At 43.0% G+C, this 20,548-nt stretch overlaps 1 protein-coding gene across 1 annotated transcript in view; it reads left to right on the top strand.

Annotated features, from left to right (window-relative positions):
- The window catches only part of LOC130302850 (oocyte zinc finger protein XlCOF7.1-like), a 185,990-nt gene that overhangs the window by 25,734 nt on the left and 139,708 nt on the right, over positions 1-20,548 (top strand). Inside the window, 1 exon segment of the mRNA XM_056551747.1 lies at positions 5,042-5,106. Within this exon segment, the coding sequence (XP_056407722.1) occupies positions 5,042-5,106 (65 nt within the window).

The following is a 20,548-nucleotide window of genomic DNA, read 5'->3' as shown; positions in this document are numbered from 1 at the left end:
TACAGCTCTACTGTGTACACATACAGCTCAGCTACATGTACATTACACATATACAGCTCTACTGTGTACACATACAGCTCAGCTACATGTACATTACACATATACAGCACTACTGTGTATACATACAGCTCAGCTACATGCACATTACACATATACAGCACTACTGTGTACACATACAGCTCAGCCACATGTACATTACACATATACAGCACTACTGTGTACACATACAGCTCAGCTACATGTACATTACACACAGCTCTACTGTGTACACATACAGCTCAGCTACATGTACATTACACATATACAGCTCTACTGTGTACACATACAGCTCAGCTACATGTACATTACACATATACAGCTCTACTGTGTACACATACAGCTCAGCTACATGTACATTACACATATACAGCTCTACTGTGTACACATACAGCTCAGCTACATGTACATTACACATATACAGCTCTACTGTGTACACATACAGCTCAGCTACATGTACATTACACATATACAGCTCTACTGTGTACACATACAGCTCAGCTACATGTACATTACACATATACAGCTCTACTGTGTACACATACAGCTCAGCTACATGCACATTACATATATACAGCTCTACTGTGTACACATACAGCTCAGCTACATGTACATTACACATATACAGGACTACTGTGTACACATACAGCTCAGCTACATGTACATTACACATATACAGCTCTACTGTGTACACATACAGCTCAGCTACATGCACATTACATATATACAGCTCTACTGTGTACACATACAGCTCAGCTACATGTACATTACACATATACAGCTCTACTGTGTACACATACAGCTCAGCTACATGTACATTACACATATACAGCTCTACTGTGTACACATACAGCTCAGCTACATGTACATTACACATATACAGCTCTACTGTGTACACATACAGCTCAGCTACATGTACATTACACATATACAGCTCTACTGTGTACACATACAGCTCAGCTACATGCACATTACACATATACAGCTCTACTGTGTACACATACAGCTCAGCTACATGTACATTACACATATACAGCTCTACTGTGTACACATACAGCTCAGCTACATGCACATTACACATATACAGCTCTACTGTACACATACAGCTCAGCTACATGCACATTACACATATACAGCTCTACTGTGTACACATACAGCTCAGCTACATGTACATTACACATATACAGCTCTACTGTGTACACATACAGCTCAGCTACATGCACATTACACATATACAGCTCTACTGTGTACACATACAGCTCAGCTACATGCACATTACACACAGCTCTGCTGCAGACATATATAACACACACATACACAGCTCTGCACCACGCACATCACACACACACAGCTCTGCTGCATACACATAACTTCAGCTCATCCAGCAGCGATCACAACCAGCACAGCAGAGTCCTGCATACACTGAGCAGATGAGCCTAGAGCAGCAGCCCCTGATCATGTGACTCCTCCTCCTCCATGTGACTGATCACATGACGGTGACATCATCGCAGGTCCTGTAAGCACAGCTCTGTGGGTGGAATTATATATATCTATGGTCACTGTAGAGCAGGTAACCCCTTCAGGACCTTATCTGTTCAGGATGAAGCTTTATTCATTTTCTTTAATGTTTTTTCCAGTAATAATAATATTATTTACAAATTCTACAGAACTTTACATTTTTGTTCCTTACAATTCGGAGAATTCGGCACTGGTCTCCTGTAAGATGGAGCCGCTACATTCATTGTCTATGGAAACCTCCGAACCCTTCACCTGTCACCTCATCGGGGTCAATGTCCTCCACATCAGACATCTGTAACATGGTCTCCTCTTCTTCCCTTCAGGTTTCTCCAATCCAGGATCCTCTGCTGATATCTTCTATATAAGAGAATTCTCCTGGATGACCCATCAACCATGGAGAGAGACAGGAACAAGATGGCCGACAGGATCATAAACCTCACCCTACAGATACTATTCCGGCTTACTGGAGAGGTGAGGGATTCTGGGAGTGATGTCACATGACCTCATTCTTATCTATATAATAACAGATGGATATGACTGGAGAGGTGAGGGATTCTGGGGGTGATGTCACATGACCTCATTCTTATCTATGTAATAACAGATGGATATAACTGGAGAGGTGAGGGATTCTGGGAGTGATGTCACATGACCTCATTCTTATCTATGTAATAACAGATGGATATGACTGGAGAGGTGAGGGATTCTGGGAGTGATGTCACATGACCTCATTCTCATCTCTGTAATAACAGATGGATATGACTGGAGAGGTGAGGGATTCTGGGAGTGATGTCACATGACCTCATTCTTTTCTATGTAATTACTGATGGATATGACTGGAGAGGTGAGGGATTCTGGGAGTGATGTCACATGACCTCATTCTTATCTCTGTAATAACAGATGGATATGACTGAAGAGGTGAGGGATTCTGGGAGTGATGTCACATGACCTCATTCTTATCTATATAATAACAGATGGATATGACTGGAGAGGTGAGGGATTCTGGGAGTGATGTCAATATCACATGACCTCATTCTTATCTATGGAATAACAGATGGATATGACTGGAGAGGTGAGGGATTCTGGGAGTGATATTACATAGATAAGAATGAGGTCATGTGACAACAGATGGATATGACTGGAGAGGTGAGGGATTCTGGGAGTGATGTCACATGACCTCACTCTTATCTATGGAATAACACATGAATATGACTGGAGAGGCAAGGGATTCTGGGAGTGATGTCACATGACCTCATTCTTTTCTATGTAATAACAGATGGATATGACTGGAGAGGTGAGGGATTCTGGGAGTGATGTCACATGACCTCATTCTTATCTATGGAATAACAGATGGATATGACTGGAGAGGTGAGGGATTCTGGGAGTGATGTCACATGACCTCATTCTTATCTATGTAATTACAGATGGATATGACTGGAGAGGTGATGTCACATGACCTCATTCTTATCTATGTAATTACAGATGGATATGACTGGAGAGGTGAGGGATTCTGGGAGTGATGTCACATGACCTCATTCTTATCTATGTAATAACAGATGGATATGACTGGAGAGGTGAGGGATTCTGGGAGTGATGTCACATGACCTCATTCTTATCTATGGAATAACAGATGGATATGACTGGAGAGGTGAGGGATTCTGGGAGTGATGTCACATGACCTCATTCTTATCTATGTAATTACAGATGGATATGACTGGAGAGGTGATGTCACATGACCTCATTCTTATCTATGTAATTACAGATGGATATGACTGGAGAGGTGAGGGATTCTGGGAGTGATGTCACATGACCTCATTCTTATCTATGTAATAACAGATGGATATGACTGGAGAGGTGAGGGATTCTGGGAGTGATGTCACATGACCTCATTCTTATCTATGGAATAACAGATGGATATGACTGGAGAGGTGAGGGATTCTGGGAGTGATGTCACATGACCTCATTCTTATCTATGTAATAACAGACGGATATGACTGGAGAGGTGAGGGATTCTGGGAGTGATGTCAAATGACCTCATTCTTATCTATGTAATAACAGATGGATATGACTGGAGAGGTGAGGGATTCTGTGTGGTGATGTCACATGACCTCATTCTTATCTATGTAATAACAGATGGATATGACTGGAGAGGTGAGGGATTCTGGGAGTGATGTCACATGACCTCATTCTTATCTATGTAATAACAGATTGATATGACTGGAGAGGTGAGGGATTCTGGGAATGTATGTAGTGATATTAATGTGTCTCTCCATACACAGTATTACACAGTAGTGAAGAAGTCCTCTAGTGGGCGCTGTCAGGCCCCTGTGTGTGAAGGATGGGGAAGAACCCTGAGCCCAATCCCGGGGCCCCCACCTCACTCCCTGATACATGAGGAAATGGATGAACAGAAGATCCTAGAACTCATCAAAATGATGGAGCTGCTGACTGGAGAGGTGACACTGCTGGGAATGCTGGGACATTATACAGTAATGCAGGGGTCTGGTGATGACTGGAGAGGTGACCCTGCTGGGACATTATACAGTAATGGAGGGGTCTGATGATGACTGGAGAGGTGACACTGCTGGGACATTATACAGTAATGGAGGGGTCTGGTGATGACTGGAGAGGTGACACTGCTGGGACATTATATAGTAATGGAGGGGTCTGGTGATGACTGGAGAGGTGACACTGCTGGGACATTATACAGTAATGGAGGGGTCTGGTGATGACTGGAGAGGTGACACTGCTGGGAATGCTGGGACATTATACAGTAATGGAGGGATCTGGTGATGACTGGAGAGGTGACACTGCTGGGACATTATACAGTAATGGAGGGGTCTGGTGATGACTGGAGAGGTGACATTGCTGGGACATTATACAGTAATGGAGGGGTCTGGTGATAACTGGAGAGGTGACACTGCTGGGAATGCTGGGACATTATACAGTAATGGAGGGGTCTGGTGATGACTGGAGAGGTGACACTGCTGGGACATTATACAGTAATGGAGGGGTCTGGTGATGACTGGAGAGGTGACACTGCTGGGACATTATACAGTAATGGAGGGGTCTGGTGATGACTGGAGAGGTGACACTGCTGGGACATTATACAGTAATGGAGGGGTCTGGTGATGACTGGAGAGGTGACACTGCTGGGACATTATACAGTAATGGAGGGGTCTGGTGATGACTGGAGAGGTGACACTGCTGGGAATGCTGGGACATTATACAGTAACACCACTGGAGGGGTCGGGGTGATGACTGTATCATTGTGTGTCAGGTTCCTATAAGGTGTCAGGACGTGGCGGTCTATTTCTCCATGGAGGAGTGGGAGTATGTAGAAGGACACAAGGATCAGTACAAGGATCAGGTCATGATGGAGGATCAGCAGCCCCTCCCATCACCAGGTAATAGACATGACTATATACACACGTCCTCTCATTATTTGTATGTAAAGAATGAATTCAGTCTCTGTATGTGTTCCCTACAGTCAGATCCAGTAAGAGAACAGCACCAGAGAGGTGTCCCCGTCCTCTTCTTCCACAGGATGATCAGGTAGATGGAGATATTCCCTATGATCTGTAGAAGGGCTGTGAAGCTCTTGTGGTCAGTCCCCTCACCCTCCATGACTCCTCATCTCCTGCTCATCTATAACATCCCTCGTGACTTGTTCTTCTGACTTATGACTTTCACAATATTTTTTCCACGTCCAATTATTCAGGGAGAAGATCTGAACAATATTAATGCTCCAAACCTAAAGGAAGAGACAGATGTGAGCGGTGATGAGCAGTATAAGGAGGACATTCCTACAGGAAATGATCTGATCTATATTAATGCTACAGACATAAAAGAAGAAGAGGAAGAGACAGATGTAAGCAGTGATGAGCAGTATAAGGAGGACACTCCGACAGGGAAATATCTCAGCTATATTAATGCTACAGACATAAAGGAAGAAGAAGAAGAGACAGATGTGAGCGGTGATGAGCAGTATAAGGAGGACATTCCTACAGGTAACTGCCAAGGTGAGTAGTAACCACTAAATGCAGAAAAGAGTCATAGATTCTACTCAGTCACCGGGTGCAATCATTTTTTAGTGATTTAACTAGAGTTCTTTGTGCTCCAAGGCAAATTTTGGACCACAGGCCCTTCTATGGCCTCTTGCTATAGTCAGTCCCCCTTCTATGCCTCCACACTATTACTATGCCCCTTGTGTGCTCTGCTCAAAATATTCTGATCCTTCTGTTCACCCCACACTTTTTATATGCCTCGGTTTATGACAGTGGGACAAAAATCTCTCCCCATCATTCCCACCAGAGTGACTGTGTCCTTCATCAGATGTCATCTGGTGTTGTCTGCTCGATGATCTGATTGTGTGGCCTGTACCTGGCAGACGTCACTAGCTGCTCCAGAACACGGCCTGAGGTACAAAAGTGATGTGAAACAAAAACTTAGCCAGGTTCACTTTGAGAACTAGACAGGTACTCTACCTAATGCAGTAGATAGACAGCTTTTGGAGACAGCAGAGCCGGCCCTGATTTATTTTGGTCTCATTAGGTGAATTGCAGCAATGAGACTCCACCCCCTCTCTCTCTCTGTGCAAAGCGAGAGGATTCATGGGAAATATAGGTAGGATGAGAAAATTATTTCTGATTCTGAAATAGAATCAAGATGGCTAAAAAATCAATGCCTGCCACATCAGCTAAAACAGGTAAGCACAAGGCATACACAAGAACCTCTATATTATTCACTAAGAATAGCCTATGCTGCACTATATAAGCAAAAAAATTATAATATATATATATATATATATATATATATATATTTTTTTTTTTTTTTAAATCCCAGTGTTTTTCTAAGAATGACGTCACGTCTTCTGATTCCTTGGGTTATGCTGATGATCACTTGGGTGTCCATAAGTTTTATTATGATGTTTTTGTCCGTTTTCGACTCATTACGTATATTTACGTCCTGGGGCCATCAAGGGTATATGGACAGGGCTCGGGCCCGCTCCATACCCGGGGGACGCCGCTACTACCTGATCTCTGCAGATGGCGCTGTCAGAGTTGGCAGCAACATTTAAACCGCCATTATAAGTGACATTGGTGGCGCAGTGCCAGCTTATGGCAGGCGGTACAAATACTGCGCAAATCTGATGGATCAATGCAGTACATAGAAAATCACCCCCCTTTTCCTATCCCCCCCCCCCCCCCCCCCCCCAAAAAAATTTTTTTTTTAAAAAGTTGAAATAAATATATTTAGTATCACTGAGTATGGAATTGTGGGAACTCTTAAAATAAGTTATTGATCCTGTTCAGTGAATGGTCTAAACAAACAACCTGCAAGAGGAAAAATTGTTTTTTTTTTTTGTTACATCAAATAATTGCAGGTCACATAACAAAAAAAAGAAAAACAATTGTTTCTTCAAAAAAAAAAACAAGCCCCCATATGACTCTGTAGATGGAAAAGTAAGAAAATATGGCTCTTAGGAGGGGAGAATGCAAAATTTAAATTTCCTGGATCGTTAAGGGGTTAAGGTTTTTACTTCAAAATAATCTCTTTTCTTCCTGGCAGATTCTTGTACCAGGAGATCAGAGGAGAATCTTATATCTTCAGATTATAAAGCAGATGATGATATCACACAAGATACATATGAAGAACATTCCATTATGCCAGATACACCCTCAGCCCTTCACAGCCAAGATCTCTCATCTCATCCGGTTATACAAGTCCGACCTAAAGATTCATCTCAGTTTGTAAAACAAAATAAGAAAAAGCGATTTTCATGTTCAGATTGTGGGAAATGTTTTGCTCAGAAATCACATCTTGTTCCACATCAAATAACTCACACAGTAGAGAAGCCATATTCATGTTCTGAATGTGGGAAAGGTTTTACTCAGAAATCAAATCTTGTTCCACATCAAAGAACTCATACAGGGGAGAAGCCATTTTCATGTTCAGAATGTGGGAAATGTTTTATTCAGAAATCAGATCTTATTATACATCAAAGAACTCACACAGTAGAAAAGCCATTTTCATGTTCTGAATGTGGGAAATGTTTTGCCCAGAAATCAAATCTTGTTAAACATCAAAGAACTCATACAGGGGAGAAGCCATTTTCATGTTCTGAATGTGGAAAATGTTTTACTCGGAAATTAAGTCTTGTAAAACATCAAAGAACTCACACAGGGGAGAAGCCATTTTCATGCACAGAATGTAGGAAATGTTTTACTCAGAAATCAATACTTCTCAGACATCTAAAAATACACACAGGAGAGAAGCCATTTTCATGTCCTGAATGTGGGAAATGTTTTACTCGGAAATCAATACTTATCAGACATCTAAAAATACACACAGGAGAGAAGCCATTTTCATGCTCAGAATGTGGAAAATGTTTTAGTCAGAAATCAAATCTTGTTCAACATCAAAAAACACACAGGAGAGAACCCATTTCCATGTTCTAAATGTGGGAAATCTTTTGCTCGGAAACGACATCTTGTTACACATCAAAGAACTCATACTGGGGAGAAGCAATTTTTATGTTCTGAATGTGGGAAACGTTTTAACGATAAATCACATCTTGTTCACATCAAAGAAGTTACATAGAGAAGCCACTTTCATATTCAGAGTGTAGGAAATATTTTACTAAGAAATCAATACTTATCGGACATCTAAAAATGCACACAGGAGAGAAACCATTGTCATGGCCAGAATGTGAGAAGTTTTTTTACTCACAAATCCCATCTTGTTAAACATCAAATAACTCACACAGGAGAGAAGCCATTTTCAAGATCAGAATGTGGGAAATGTTATTCTGGGAAATCGCATCTTATAAGATATCTAAGAATTCACACAGGAGAGAAGACAATTCAGAGCAATAAATGATGCAGATAAGACATCTATATATTAACCATGTACATAGGATATCTGACATTTATACATATATCATATACTGCATCTCCAAACTTGTTCCCAATTGATAATAAAAGTTTTCTTTTAGAACGTAGTCACCGATCCAGCGATGTCATCACTATAGTTTACATGGTAGGAAAAGAGTGTGATATATGGTTGTGATATTCACTGCTCCTCATGGAGAAGACCCAACAGGCATAATCCATGGGGAGCTGCTACTGGAGACCCAAACACCTCAGAGAGAAGGGACTTATTCCAGTGATGAAGAATTCCAGGACATGACCAGATTAGAGACACAAAATCACTTCTATCTTCTGGCTTCTAGGACATTATTCTGATGGAAGAACTTTACACATTATAAAAAGTCCTATAGGTGTTGGGGAACATTTATAGACAATTGTTGGCCCGGCTCTCATTGAGTACCATAGGCCCCCTGCCTCCATATTACACCGGTCTGATGGGGTAAAATATTACATTTATTACATTATATTTCCATATGTCTGTAGCACTAGATATTATTTAATAAAATGCAAATGTATTAGTTACAAATAATATAAATGAGTATATAAAAAACAGTGAATTGAGAAGATAATATGCATATGAATATCAATGACACATTAGTCAGATATGTATTCCCCTGGTGTTTACCTTTTATCCCGCTCCTGAATGCAGCTGCCGGAGAGATACCAGGTCGCTGCCACAAGAATGGTTCCGGTTAAGTGGCAGCTGTCCAAGCACCAAGGATACAGGCAGGAAGGGTAAGCTAATGCTGTAGATGGTAAAAGTGCAGAAAACAGTCTGATGTAGCAGATCTGAATATATGTCAGGAGAGCAGAGTAGCTCAGAAGCAGCCAGGTGGTGTTAGCTTGTTCAGAATACAAGGCCGTGGTTGACAGTCTGGGTCATATACTGGAGAATAAACACAGTAGAGCAGGATCAGACAGATGCAAAGTCAGATAACAGGCTTGGGTCAGGAACGTAACAGAACAGACACTTTCACTAGTAGACAGTAGGGCTGCACGATATGGGGAAAATGTGCTATTGCAATTATTGGCCTAAATATTGTGATTTCGATATGCGATGTGAAATACTAAATAAATGGTGAAATCCCCCCCATTTCATATCCAATCGCCTTTATTTTACAACTATCCACCCATTTCACATCTTCCCCCCTGTCACATTCTCCCCCCATGTCACATTCCCCCCCATGTCACAATCTCCCCCTGTCACAACCTTCCCCACTTGTCACATCTACCGCCCCCCCCGTCACATTTTGTACTGCAGCAATACACTGGGTTTCCCGGGCGGTCTTCAAACCTCCCACCGGATTCATGAAACCCAGCGTGTTTGCAGCCAAAAAATATCACAACAATTGTCCCACAGGGGGTACCAGGGTCATAATATATTCACAACTATTTTAGGGGAAACCCCCTAGGGGGAACCCTTAAACTAAGTACCTCCTAAAATGTTACTTTTATTTGTCCTATTAAAATATTAAACTAAATAGTAATGTGTTATTTTCCTTATGATGTAATCTACACCACTAATTATTTAAAATCACAGCCTCAGATCAGCTCCCCTTGTAATATAGTAGTAACTGCAATTCATGTCAGAATAATTGCACAGTGATCATCATCTTGGAATATGATGAACTGTTAATGGGGAGTTGTTGGTGGCTGCTAATTAAAAAACAGAGCATTAGCCAGCGCCTCCAACGTTTCGCTGGCACCCCAGCTTCGTCAGGAAGTGCTGGTGGCTAATGGCCAGCGGGTGTCCCGTGGTTCCAAATATACTACGGCGTCTGATGTCATTAAAACTCGCCGCGGCCCCTCAGCCTATCTCCACTTCTCATGTATTGGCCTATCCTAGCAGAGTATTCAGGTCACGTGTTTATTTGTTATTGTTCTCATGGCCAATCACGATATGTTCCCAAATGCGTCACGTGAGTAAACACGCGCGTCACTGACAAGCGACGCGCATGTCATCCAACTTTATTGAGACCCTGTGTGTACTCACTGTGGCCATTGTGCCATGTGTCAGTATACACGGAAAACCAAAAACTTCATCAATCCCCAAAATGGAAACAGCTATACAATTTATGATTTCATAAATTGCTCTAGCAAAAATGTAATCTATGCATTACAATGTACATGTCTCTACATTTATGTAGGTAAAACCACTCAAGAACTGCGACGACGCATAGGGAAACATTTGAGTACCATCAGGACTTTAACAGATACCCCAGTGGCTAGACACATGAAAGAAAAACATCAGAACAATTTAAAAGAACTTACCTTTTGGGGTATTGGACAAATGAAACTTGGACCAAGGAAGGGCGATATTGATGGAATTCTGTTAAGAGAGGAAGCTAGATGGATTTATCGTTTGAACTGCAGATACCCTCATGGTCTCAATGAGGGTTTTTCTTTTTCCGCATTTTTAGATTAAAATAAATAGTGACATATATCAATATATCTACATCTTACTATGATCCTGATGAGTTCAATAATATCATAGTCTTTTCTCATTACATAGTTCTCACCTTCTTTCCCAATTAGGGATCTTATTCAATTTTATTTTTTCATATATAATAACATGATGAGAACTATTATAATTATCAATCGGCCTGATCTCATAATAAATAGCCTTCTCCTAATCTTGAGGTCACCTATCCTAGCATACCATGCCTGGCCACTCATAATAACAATAACTATGTATTAATTAGTGCTGGCATGGTCATGTAGTAGATAATTGTACACTTAATTGCACTTTAAATAGTATCTCCATGTTAGTATATATATATATGTACATGTAATTGTATTTAAAATAGCATATCTATAATGATATACCTATATGTATTCACACCACTAACTGGGGGAATTGCAGGTCCCCCCATTCAACCTCCCCCCCTTTCTCCTTTCCCCCCTCTCCATCTTTGGTTATAAAGGAATAACACTTATTATTTACATTTAAGCTTATCACAATTGTGCAACAGTATATTTATAATGATGATTTACTTTTATGTATTTATACTATCACAAAGGAATTATAGGTTCCCCAACTTACATCCCCTTCCCTCCTCCCTCCCCCCCCCCCCTTTTTCCCTTTCCTTGTTTATAATAGAATCACATCCACAATACACTTAAGGTTTTTACAAGTGGAAAATAATATAGGATATAATAAAATCACAATTATGAAATAATACAGGACATATACTAAAATATTGTGCCCACATGTACATACATATATAGGGTATTTAGAGCTTGAGCCATAACGAACACAATCATAGTACATAGACATATGTTATTTACCTGCTTCTATGCAGTTAAAGTAATGACAACACAGATACATTGAGTTCGGTTACATATACAGAAACAACAATGGTAGTAGAAATAGACTAAGTCCGACGGCATGCGCACAAACATCCATGTCAGTTAAATAATACAAAGTCCGCTGGCATGCGCAGTGACCCCAATGGAAACGAAACAGAATCTAAGTCCAGTGTCATGCGCAAGAGTAACTCGCGAACACAGTGAGTACACACAGGGTTTCAATAAAGTTGGATGACATGCGCGTCGCTTGTCAGTGACGCGCGTGTTTACTCACGTGACGCATTTGGGAACATATCGTGATTGGCCATGAGAACAATAACAAATAAACACGTGACCTGAATACTCTGCTAGGATAGGCCAATACATGAGAAGTGGAGATAGGCTGAGGGGCCGCGGCGAGTTTTAATGACATCAGACGCCGTAGTATATAAGGAACCACGGGACACCCGCTGGCCATTAGCCACCAGCACTTCCTGACGAAGCTGGGGTGCCAGCGAAACGTTGGAGGCGCTGGCTAATGCTCTGTTTTTTAATTAGCAGCCACCAACAACTCCCCATTAACAGTTCATCATATTCCAAGATGATGATCACTGTGCAATTATTCTGACATGAATTGCAGTTACTACTATATTACAAGGGGAGCTGATCTGAGGCTGTGATTTTAAATAATTAGTGGTGTAGATTACATCATAAGGAAAATAACACATTACTATTTAGTTTAATATTTTAATAGGACAAATAAAAGTAACATTTTAGGAGGTACTTAGTTTAAGGGTTCCCCCTAGGGGGTTTCCCCTAAAATAGTTGTGAATGCAGCCAAAAAAGACCTTTCCCCATCAGCCAATTACTGGCTTGAGACGTGACACCGTGATTGGCTGAAAAGGGAAAGGTCCTACTGCTTGTATGGAGAAGAGAGGACACCCTGGACCGCACGGAGGGGAACAGCATCTGCAGGGATCGGGAGTAGGTGAGCAGAAGTTTTTTTTTTCTCTCCCTGTGCTCTTTTACTTAGCTCAGTGTTTTTCTATCAGGGTGCCTTCAGCTGTTGTGAAACTACAACTACCAGCATGCCCGGACAGCCTTTGCAGGTCTGTGTGCATGCTTAAAGTATGCTGTTGTTTTGCAACAGGATGCACCCTGGTTGGGAAACACTGACTTTTAGAATTTATATTTGTTTTTACCTGCTCTGGCCGCCCCCGCCTGCAGCAGCACATGGCTCGAGCAGATAATCGCAAGTTTTTCCGGGGGGGGGCCATACTGCTATATCACAGAAAACTAAAATCACAATTTGATTGCTTTTACGATATATCGTGCAGCCCTAGTAGACAGGTCACAATATTACACAAACATCAGGGAACAAGTGGAGCAGAGTTATATGGGCGGTGCATGGCAGAGATTGGAGGAGGACTGGAATCAGAGATGTACAGTGGGGATCAAAAGTTTGGGCACCCCAGGTAAAAATTTGTATTAATGTGCATAAAGATGCCAAGGAATGATGGAAAAATCTCCATTGGTCCACAGAACTTGTTTCCAAAATGCATCAGGCTTGTCTATATGTTCATTTGCAAAGTTCAAACACTGATTTTTGTAGTGAGGACGTAGAAGAGGTTTTCTTCTGATGACTCTTCCATGAAGACCATATTTGTACAAGTATCTCTTTATAGTGGAATAGTGTACCACAACTCCAGTGTCTGCCAGATCTTTCTGGAGGGATTGTGCAGTCAAACGTGGGTTTTGAATAGTTTTTCTCACAATCCTGCGAGCTGTTCTGTCTGATATTTTTATTGGTCTTCCAGATCTTGCTTTAACTTCCACTGTTCCTGATGACTGCAATTTCTTAATTAAATTCCGAACAGAGGATATTGACATCTGAAAATGTTTTGCTATCTTCTTATAGCCTTCTCCAGAAACATCTAGATTTCTAGACAACTGCTTAGAAGAACCCATGGTGCTGATTGTTGGGGCAAGGTCAGATTAGTCTGGGCATTTAAAACCTTTGAGACTGACATCACCTGGTCTTCCCGGATGATGATTGAGAACAATCCATGACACTGGCAGGTCTAAGCTTTGCAAAGGGGGCAGTGCATGCTATAAATTCTGCAGGGTGCCCAAACTTTTGCAGACGCCATTTTTTTGTTTTCTGTTATTTTGAAAGTGTAAATGATGGGAATAAAATCTAACTTTTGTTGACATAAGAATGTCTAATCTGTAATTTGATGCCTTTTGGAGATTTTTCCATCTTTCCTTGGCTTCTTTATGCACATTAATACAAATTTTTACCTGGGGTGCCCAAACTTTTGATCCCCACAGTACATGCACACGAGCGGGAGGGGGAACTAAGCGTGGCAGCTCTGCAGAGGTAAGCGGCAAAATGTGCTGCATCAAGTAAAAGAACAAATCACAGGTATCCTATATGGATATTGTTCTGGGAAGAAAACCTCACAACAACTGGTATAGAATGGGCAAACACCTGATCTCTAGATATATGAACATGATATATTAACCCCTTGGGGATGGAGGGTTTTCCCGTTTTTTCACTTTCGTTTTTTCCTCTTTACCCTTTTAAAAATCATAACCCTTTAAATTTTGCACCTAAAAATCCATATTATGGCTTATTTTTTGCACAAAAAAATTCTACTTTGTAATGATATTTAGTCATTTTATCCAAAAAATTTATGGCAAAAACGAAAAAAATAAAATCATTGAGCGACAAAAGAAAAAAACGCCATTTTGTAAATTTGGGTGTTTCCGTTTCTACTCAGTGCATTTTTCTGTAAAAATGACACCTTCTCTTTATTCTGTAGGTCCATACGATTAAAATGATCCCCTACTTATATAGGTTTGATTTTGTCGGACTTCTGGAAAAAATCATAACTACATGCAGGAAAATGTATACGTTTAAAAATGTCATCTTCTGACCCCTATAACTTTATTTTTCCGAGTACAGGCCAGTATGAGGGCAAATTTTTTTTTGCGCCGTGCTCTGAAGTTTTTAGCGGTACCATTTTTGTATTGATCAGACTTTATCGCTTTTTATTCATTTTTTCATGATATAAAAAGTGATCAAAAATGCACTATTTTGGACTTTGGAATTTTTTTGCGCATACGCAATTGACCGTGCGGTTTAATTAATGATATATTTTTTATAATTCGAACATTTCCGCACGCGGCGATACCACATATGTTTATTTTTATTTACACAGTTTTTTTTTAATGGGAAAAGGGGGGTGATTCAAACTTTTATTAGGGAAGGGGTTAAATGATCTTTATTCACTTTTTTTCCACACTTTTTTTTGCAATATTATAGCTCTCATAGGAGACTATAACACTGAACACACTGATCTATTATACTGATCAATGGTTTCTCATAGGAAACCATTGATCGATGATTCTGCCGCTTGACTGCTCATGCCTGGATCTCAGGCACTGAGCAGTCATTCGGCGATTGGACACCAGGAGGCAGATAAGGGGACTCTCCTGCTGTCTTACAGCTGTTCGGGATGCAGCGATTTAGCCGCGGCGATCCCAAACAGCCCCCTGAACTAACCAGCATTAATTTACTTTCACTTTAGACACAGCATTCAACTTTGAACACCGCGTCTGAAGGGTTAATAGTGTGCGGCACCACGAGCAGTACCACGTGCTATTAGCCACGGGTCCCGTCCAGTGTTAGAAAAATGGAGTGAGCGAATGGTATACAGGTACGCCCTCCGTCCCCAACAGGTTAATACACTCTGTACTACTCATCCATCATATATCTCTGGTAGGTATTTAAAGGGGTATTCCAGGATTTTTTTATTTGACTATGCTACAGGGGCTGTAAAGTTAGTGTAGTCCATAATATAGTGTCTGTACCTGTGTGTGATGATGTTCTCACAATTCTGTGATTTTCGCCCCGATATTTATTTTTAGCAGCATACAAAATTACTCATGTCTCGGGATTTCCCAGATTGCAGTGTGTCGAGACCTGATATCACTAGTCAGGTGATCAGAGAGAGCCTGTCTGCTTCAATGGGTGGAGTGACTGACGCCCCGGGCTCCCCCAGCATCACAAGATCAGACCACATGTAGAAGATCGCTGGAACCCTCCGAGGAAGATTAATAACGGATCTTTAGGCGCACACCGTGGGTACTACGGACATAACCACGGACACCGTTTGGAAAATAAAAGCTGGTTTACTGGACGACGCGTTTCGGGAGCTTGTGCCCTCTTTGTCAAGTCAAGTATTACATGAATACATTCAGTGTTTATATAAACATGCAGTTTTTCCAAAAAGCCCGAGAAACACCATGAGGTCGTACAGGTCAGGATCACATCCTGTCTAGTCCATTTTCATTGTACTAATAGAAAGTAATAATTTTAAAATACAGAAACCACTACTATATTAACAATAGAAGTGAATTATATAGAAAGGACACATCAATAACTACCATAAATAACCCTACTGGATACAGAAATAGATATAAACAATGAATATAATACCAGACTAAAATATATTAACCCTACTGGATACAGAAATAGCCTTCGGCTGTCCGGCTGAAAAAATTTAGTTTTGCAACAGCTGGAGGCACACTGGTTGGGAAACACTGATATAGAGACATAAATGGCTTTTTGTATGTCCAAGGTCTAACATCCACTAAGATAACATACACAGGTACACACTTTAACCCCTTAAGGACTGAGCCCTTTTTTGAACATCTGACCACTGTCATAACTCTGGGAGGCTTTTACCGTTTATTCTGATTCCGAGATTGTTTTTTCGTGACATATTCTACTTTAACATAGTGGTAAATTTTGGTAGTTACTTGCATCCTTTCTTGGTGAAAAATCCCAAAATGTCATGAAAATTTTGTATTGGGTAAAAGGAGAGAAATCCCCCCAAAATTGGTAACCCAATTTCTCTCGAGTAAGGAAATACCTCATATGTGTATGTCAAGTGCTCTGTGGGTGCACTACAAGGCTCAGAAGGGAAGGAGCAACAATGGGATTTTGGAGAGTGAATTTTGCTGAAATGGTTTTTGGGGGGCATGTCACATTTAGGAAGACCCTATGGTGCCAGAACAGAAAAAAACAAAAACATTGGCATACTATTTTGGAAACTAAACCCCTTGAGGAACATAACAAGGGGTACAGTGAGCCTTAACACCTCACAGGTGTTTGACTACTTTTCGTTAAAGTCGGATGTGTAAATGAAAAATGCTCGTTTGTCCCCAAATTTAACATTTTTACAAGGGGTAATAGGAGAAAATGCCCCCCAAAATTTGTAACCACATGTCTTCTGAGTAAGAACATACCCCATATGTGGATGTAAAGTGCTCTGCGGGTGAACTACAATGCTCAGAAGAGAAGGAGCGCCATTGGGCTTTTGGAGAGAGAATTTGGTTGGGATAGAAGTCGGAGGCCATGTGCGTTCACAAAGCCCCCGTGGTGCCAGAACAGTGAACCCGCCCCCCCACATGTGACCCCATTATGGAAACTACACCCCTCACAGAATTTAACAAGGGGTATAGTGAGTATTTACACCCCACTGGCGTTTGACAGATCTTTGGAAGTGGGCTGTGCAAATGAAGAATTACATTTTTCATTTTCACGGGCCGCTGTTCCAAAAATCTGTCAGACACCTGTGGGGCGTAAATGCTCACTGCACCCCTTATTACATTACGTGAGGGGTGTAGTTTCCAAAATGGGGTCACATGTGGGGGGGGGGGTGCATTGTTCTGGCACCAGGGGGGCTTTGTAAACACACATGGCCTTCAATTCGGGACAAATTTTCTCTCCAAAAGCCCAATGGTGCTCCTTCTCTTCGCCCGCAGAGCACTTTACATCCACATATGGGTTATTTATATATACTCAGAAGAAATGGGGTTACAAATTTTGGGGGGCTTTATTTTCCATTCTCCCTTGTGAAAATGAAAAATTTAGGGTAACACCAGCATTTTAATTAAAACATATATATTTTTTTCATTTTCCCATCCAACTTTAATGAAAATATGTCAAACACCTGTGGGGTGTTAAGGTGCACTATACCCCTTGTTACATTCTGTGAGGGGTATAGTTTCCAAAATGGGGTCACATGTGGGTATTTATTTTTTTGCCAGTATGTCAGAACCGCTGTAAAATCAGCCACCCCTGTGCAAATCACCAATTTAGGCCTCAAATGTACATAGTGCGCTCTCACTTCTGAGCCTTGTTGTGCGCCCGCAGAGCATTTTATGCCCACATATGGGGTATTTCCGTACTCAGGAGAAATTGCGTTACAAATTTTGGGGGTCTTTTTTTCCTTTTACCTCTTGTGAAAATAAAAATAGGGCAACACCACCATGTTAGTGTTACGCCTAGCGCTCCGGGTCCCCGCTCCTCCCCGGAGCGCTCACGGCGTCTCTTTCCCTGCAGCTCCCCGGTCAGTCCCGCTGACCGGGAGCGCTGCTCTCTCATGGCCGTTGGGGATGCGATTCGCACAGCGGGACGCGCCCGCTCGCGAATCGCATCCCAGGTCACTTACCCGTTCCCGTCTCCTGCGGTCATGTGCTGGCGCGCGCGGCTCCGCTCTCTAGGGCGCGCGCGCGCCAGCTCCCTGAGACTTAAAGGGCCAGTGCACCAATGATTGGTGCCTGGCCCAATTAGCTTAATTGGTTCCCACCTGTTCCCTGCTTATATCTAGTCTCCTCCCTTGCACTCCCTTGCCGGATCTTGTTGCCTTAGTGCCAGTGAAAGCGTTCTTTGTGTGTTTATACCCTGTGTACCAGAACTACTGCTATCTCCCCTGACTACGAACCTTGCCGCCTGCCCCCGACCTTCTGCTACGTCCGACTTTGCTTCTGCCTACTCCCTTGTACCTCGCCTATCTTCAGCAGCCAGAGAGGTGCCGTTGCTAGTGGATACGACCTGGTCACTACCGCCGCAGCAAGACCATCCCGCTTTGCGGCGGGCTCTGGTGAAAACCAGTAGTGTCTTAGAACCGGTCCACTAGCACGGTCCTCGCCATCCCTCTCTGGCACAGAGGATCCACCTCCTGCCAGCCGGCATCGTGACAGTAGATCCGGCCATGGATCCCGCTGAGGTTCCCCAGCAGTCCATCTCTGATCTCACCACGGTGGTCGCCCAGCAATCCCGACAGATCGCCCATCTATCCCACCGGCTGTCGGAAATGTCCACCATTGTGCACCAACTTCAGTCGCAACTGCAGCAGCAATCATCTCCTCCGCCACCTCCTGCACCCCTTCCGCAGCGAGTGGCCGCTCCTAGCCTCCGCCTGTCCTTGCCGGACAAATTTAATGGGGACTCTAAGTTTTGCCGTGGCTTTCTTTCGCAATGTTCCTTGCACTTGGAGATGATGTCGGATCAGTTTCCTACTGAAAGGTCTAGGGTGGCTTTCGTGGTCAGCCTTCTGTCTGGAAAGGCCCTGTCATGGGCCACACCGCTCTGGGACCGCGATGACCCCGTCACTGCCTCTGTACACTCCTTCTTCTCGGAAATTCGAAGCGTCTTTGAGGAACCTGCCCGAGCCTCTTCTGCTGAGACTGCCCTGCTGAACCTGGTCCAGGGTAATTCCTCCGTTGGCGAGTACGCCATACAATTCCGTACTCTTGCTTCTGAACTATCCTGGAATAATGAGGCTCTCTGCGCGACCTTTAAAAAAGGCCTATCCAGCAACATTAAAGATGTTCTGGCCGCACGAGAGACTCCTGCTAACCTGCATGAACTCATTCATCTAGCCACTCGCATTGACATGCGTTTTTCTGAGAGGCATCAAGAGCTCCGCCAGGAAAAAGACTTAGATCTCTGGACACCTCTCCCACAGTCTCCACTGCAATCTGCGCCTAGGCCTCCCGCCGAGGAGGCCATGCAAGTGGATCGGTCTCGCCTGACCCTGGAAGAGAGGAATCGCCGTAAGGAAGAGAATCTTTGTTTGTACTGTGCCAGTACTGAACATTTTCTGGTGGATTGCCCAATCCGTCCTCCACGTCTGGGAAACGCACGCTCGCACTCAGCTCTCGTGGGTGTGGCGTCTCTTGATGCCAAGTCGGCTTCTCCACGTCTCACGGTACCTGTTCGGATTTCCACTTCAGCCAGCTCTCCCCTCTCAGCCGTGGCCTGCCTGGACTCTGGAGCTTCTGGGAATTTTATTCGGGACTCCTTTGTGAATAAATTCCGTATTCCGGTGACCCGTCTTGTCAAGCCACTCCACATTTCCGCGGTCAACGGAGCCAGGTTGGACTGTACCATACGTTTCCGCACGGAGCCCCTTCTTATGAGCATCGGATCTCACCACGAGAGGATTGAACTTTTGGTCCTCCCCAATTGCACCTCGGAAATTCTCCTTGGACTTCCCTGGCTTCAACTTCATTCCCCAACCCTGGATTGGTCCACTGGGGAGATCAAGAGTTGGGGGTCCTCTTGTTCCAAGAACTGTCTAAAACCGGTTCCCAGTAACCCTTGCCGTAACTCTGTGGTTCCTCCTGTATCTGGTCCCCCTAAGGTCATTAAGGACTCTGCCTGCCACAGGAAATGCCCCTCCCCCCCTCCCAGTTCCATCAGGCAAGCTTCTGTGTCCCCTCATGGCCCTCGTCCTGGTGTCACACTGCCCCGTGCCAGGTCCCGCCCTCTGCCCTCTCTCCCCATTCCTACTCCTGCGGTTCTGCCTGCCGTTGAGGAATCCCTCCATCCTTTCCCGGTGTCCTCATCCCAGGGGAGGCAGTTACCCGATAAAGAGAAGGGGAGACCTAAGGGGGGGGGTACTGTTACGCCTAGCGCT

The sequence above is a fragment of the Hyla sarda genome, chromosome 1 (genome assembly GCF_029499605.1).
Source record: "Hyla sarda isolate aHylSar1 chromosome 1, aHylSar1.hap1, whole genome shotgun sequence".
NCBI lineage: Eukaryota > Metazoa > Chordata > Amphibia > Anura > Hylidae > Hyla > Hyla sarda.
This window is presented reverse-complemented; position numbering and strand designations above follow the sequence as displayed.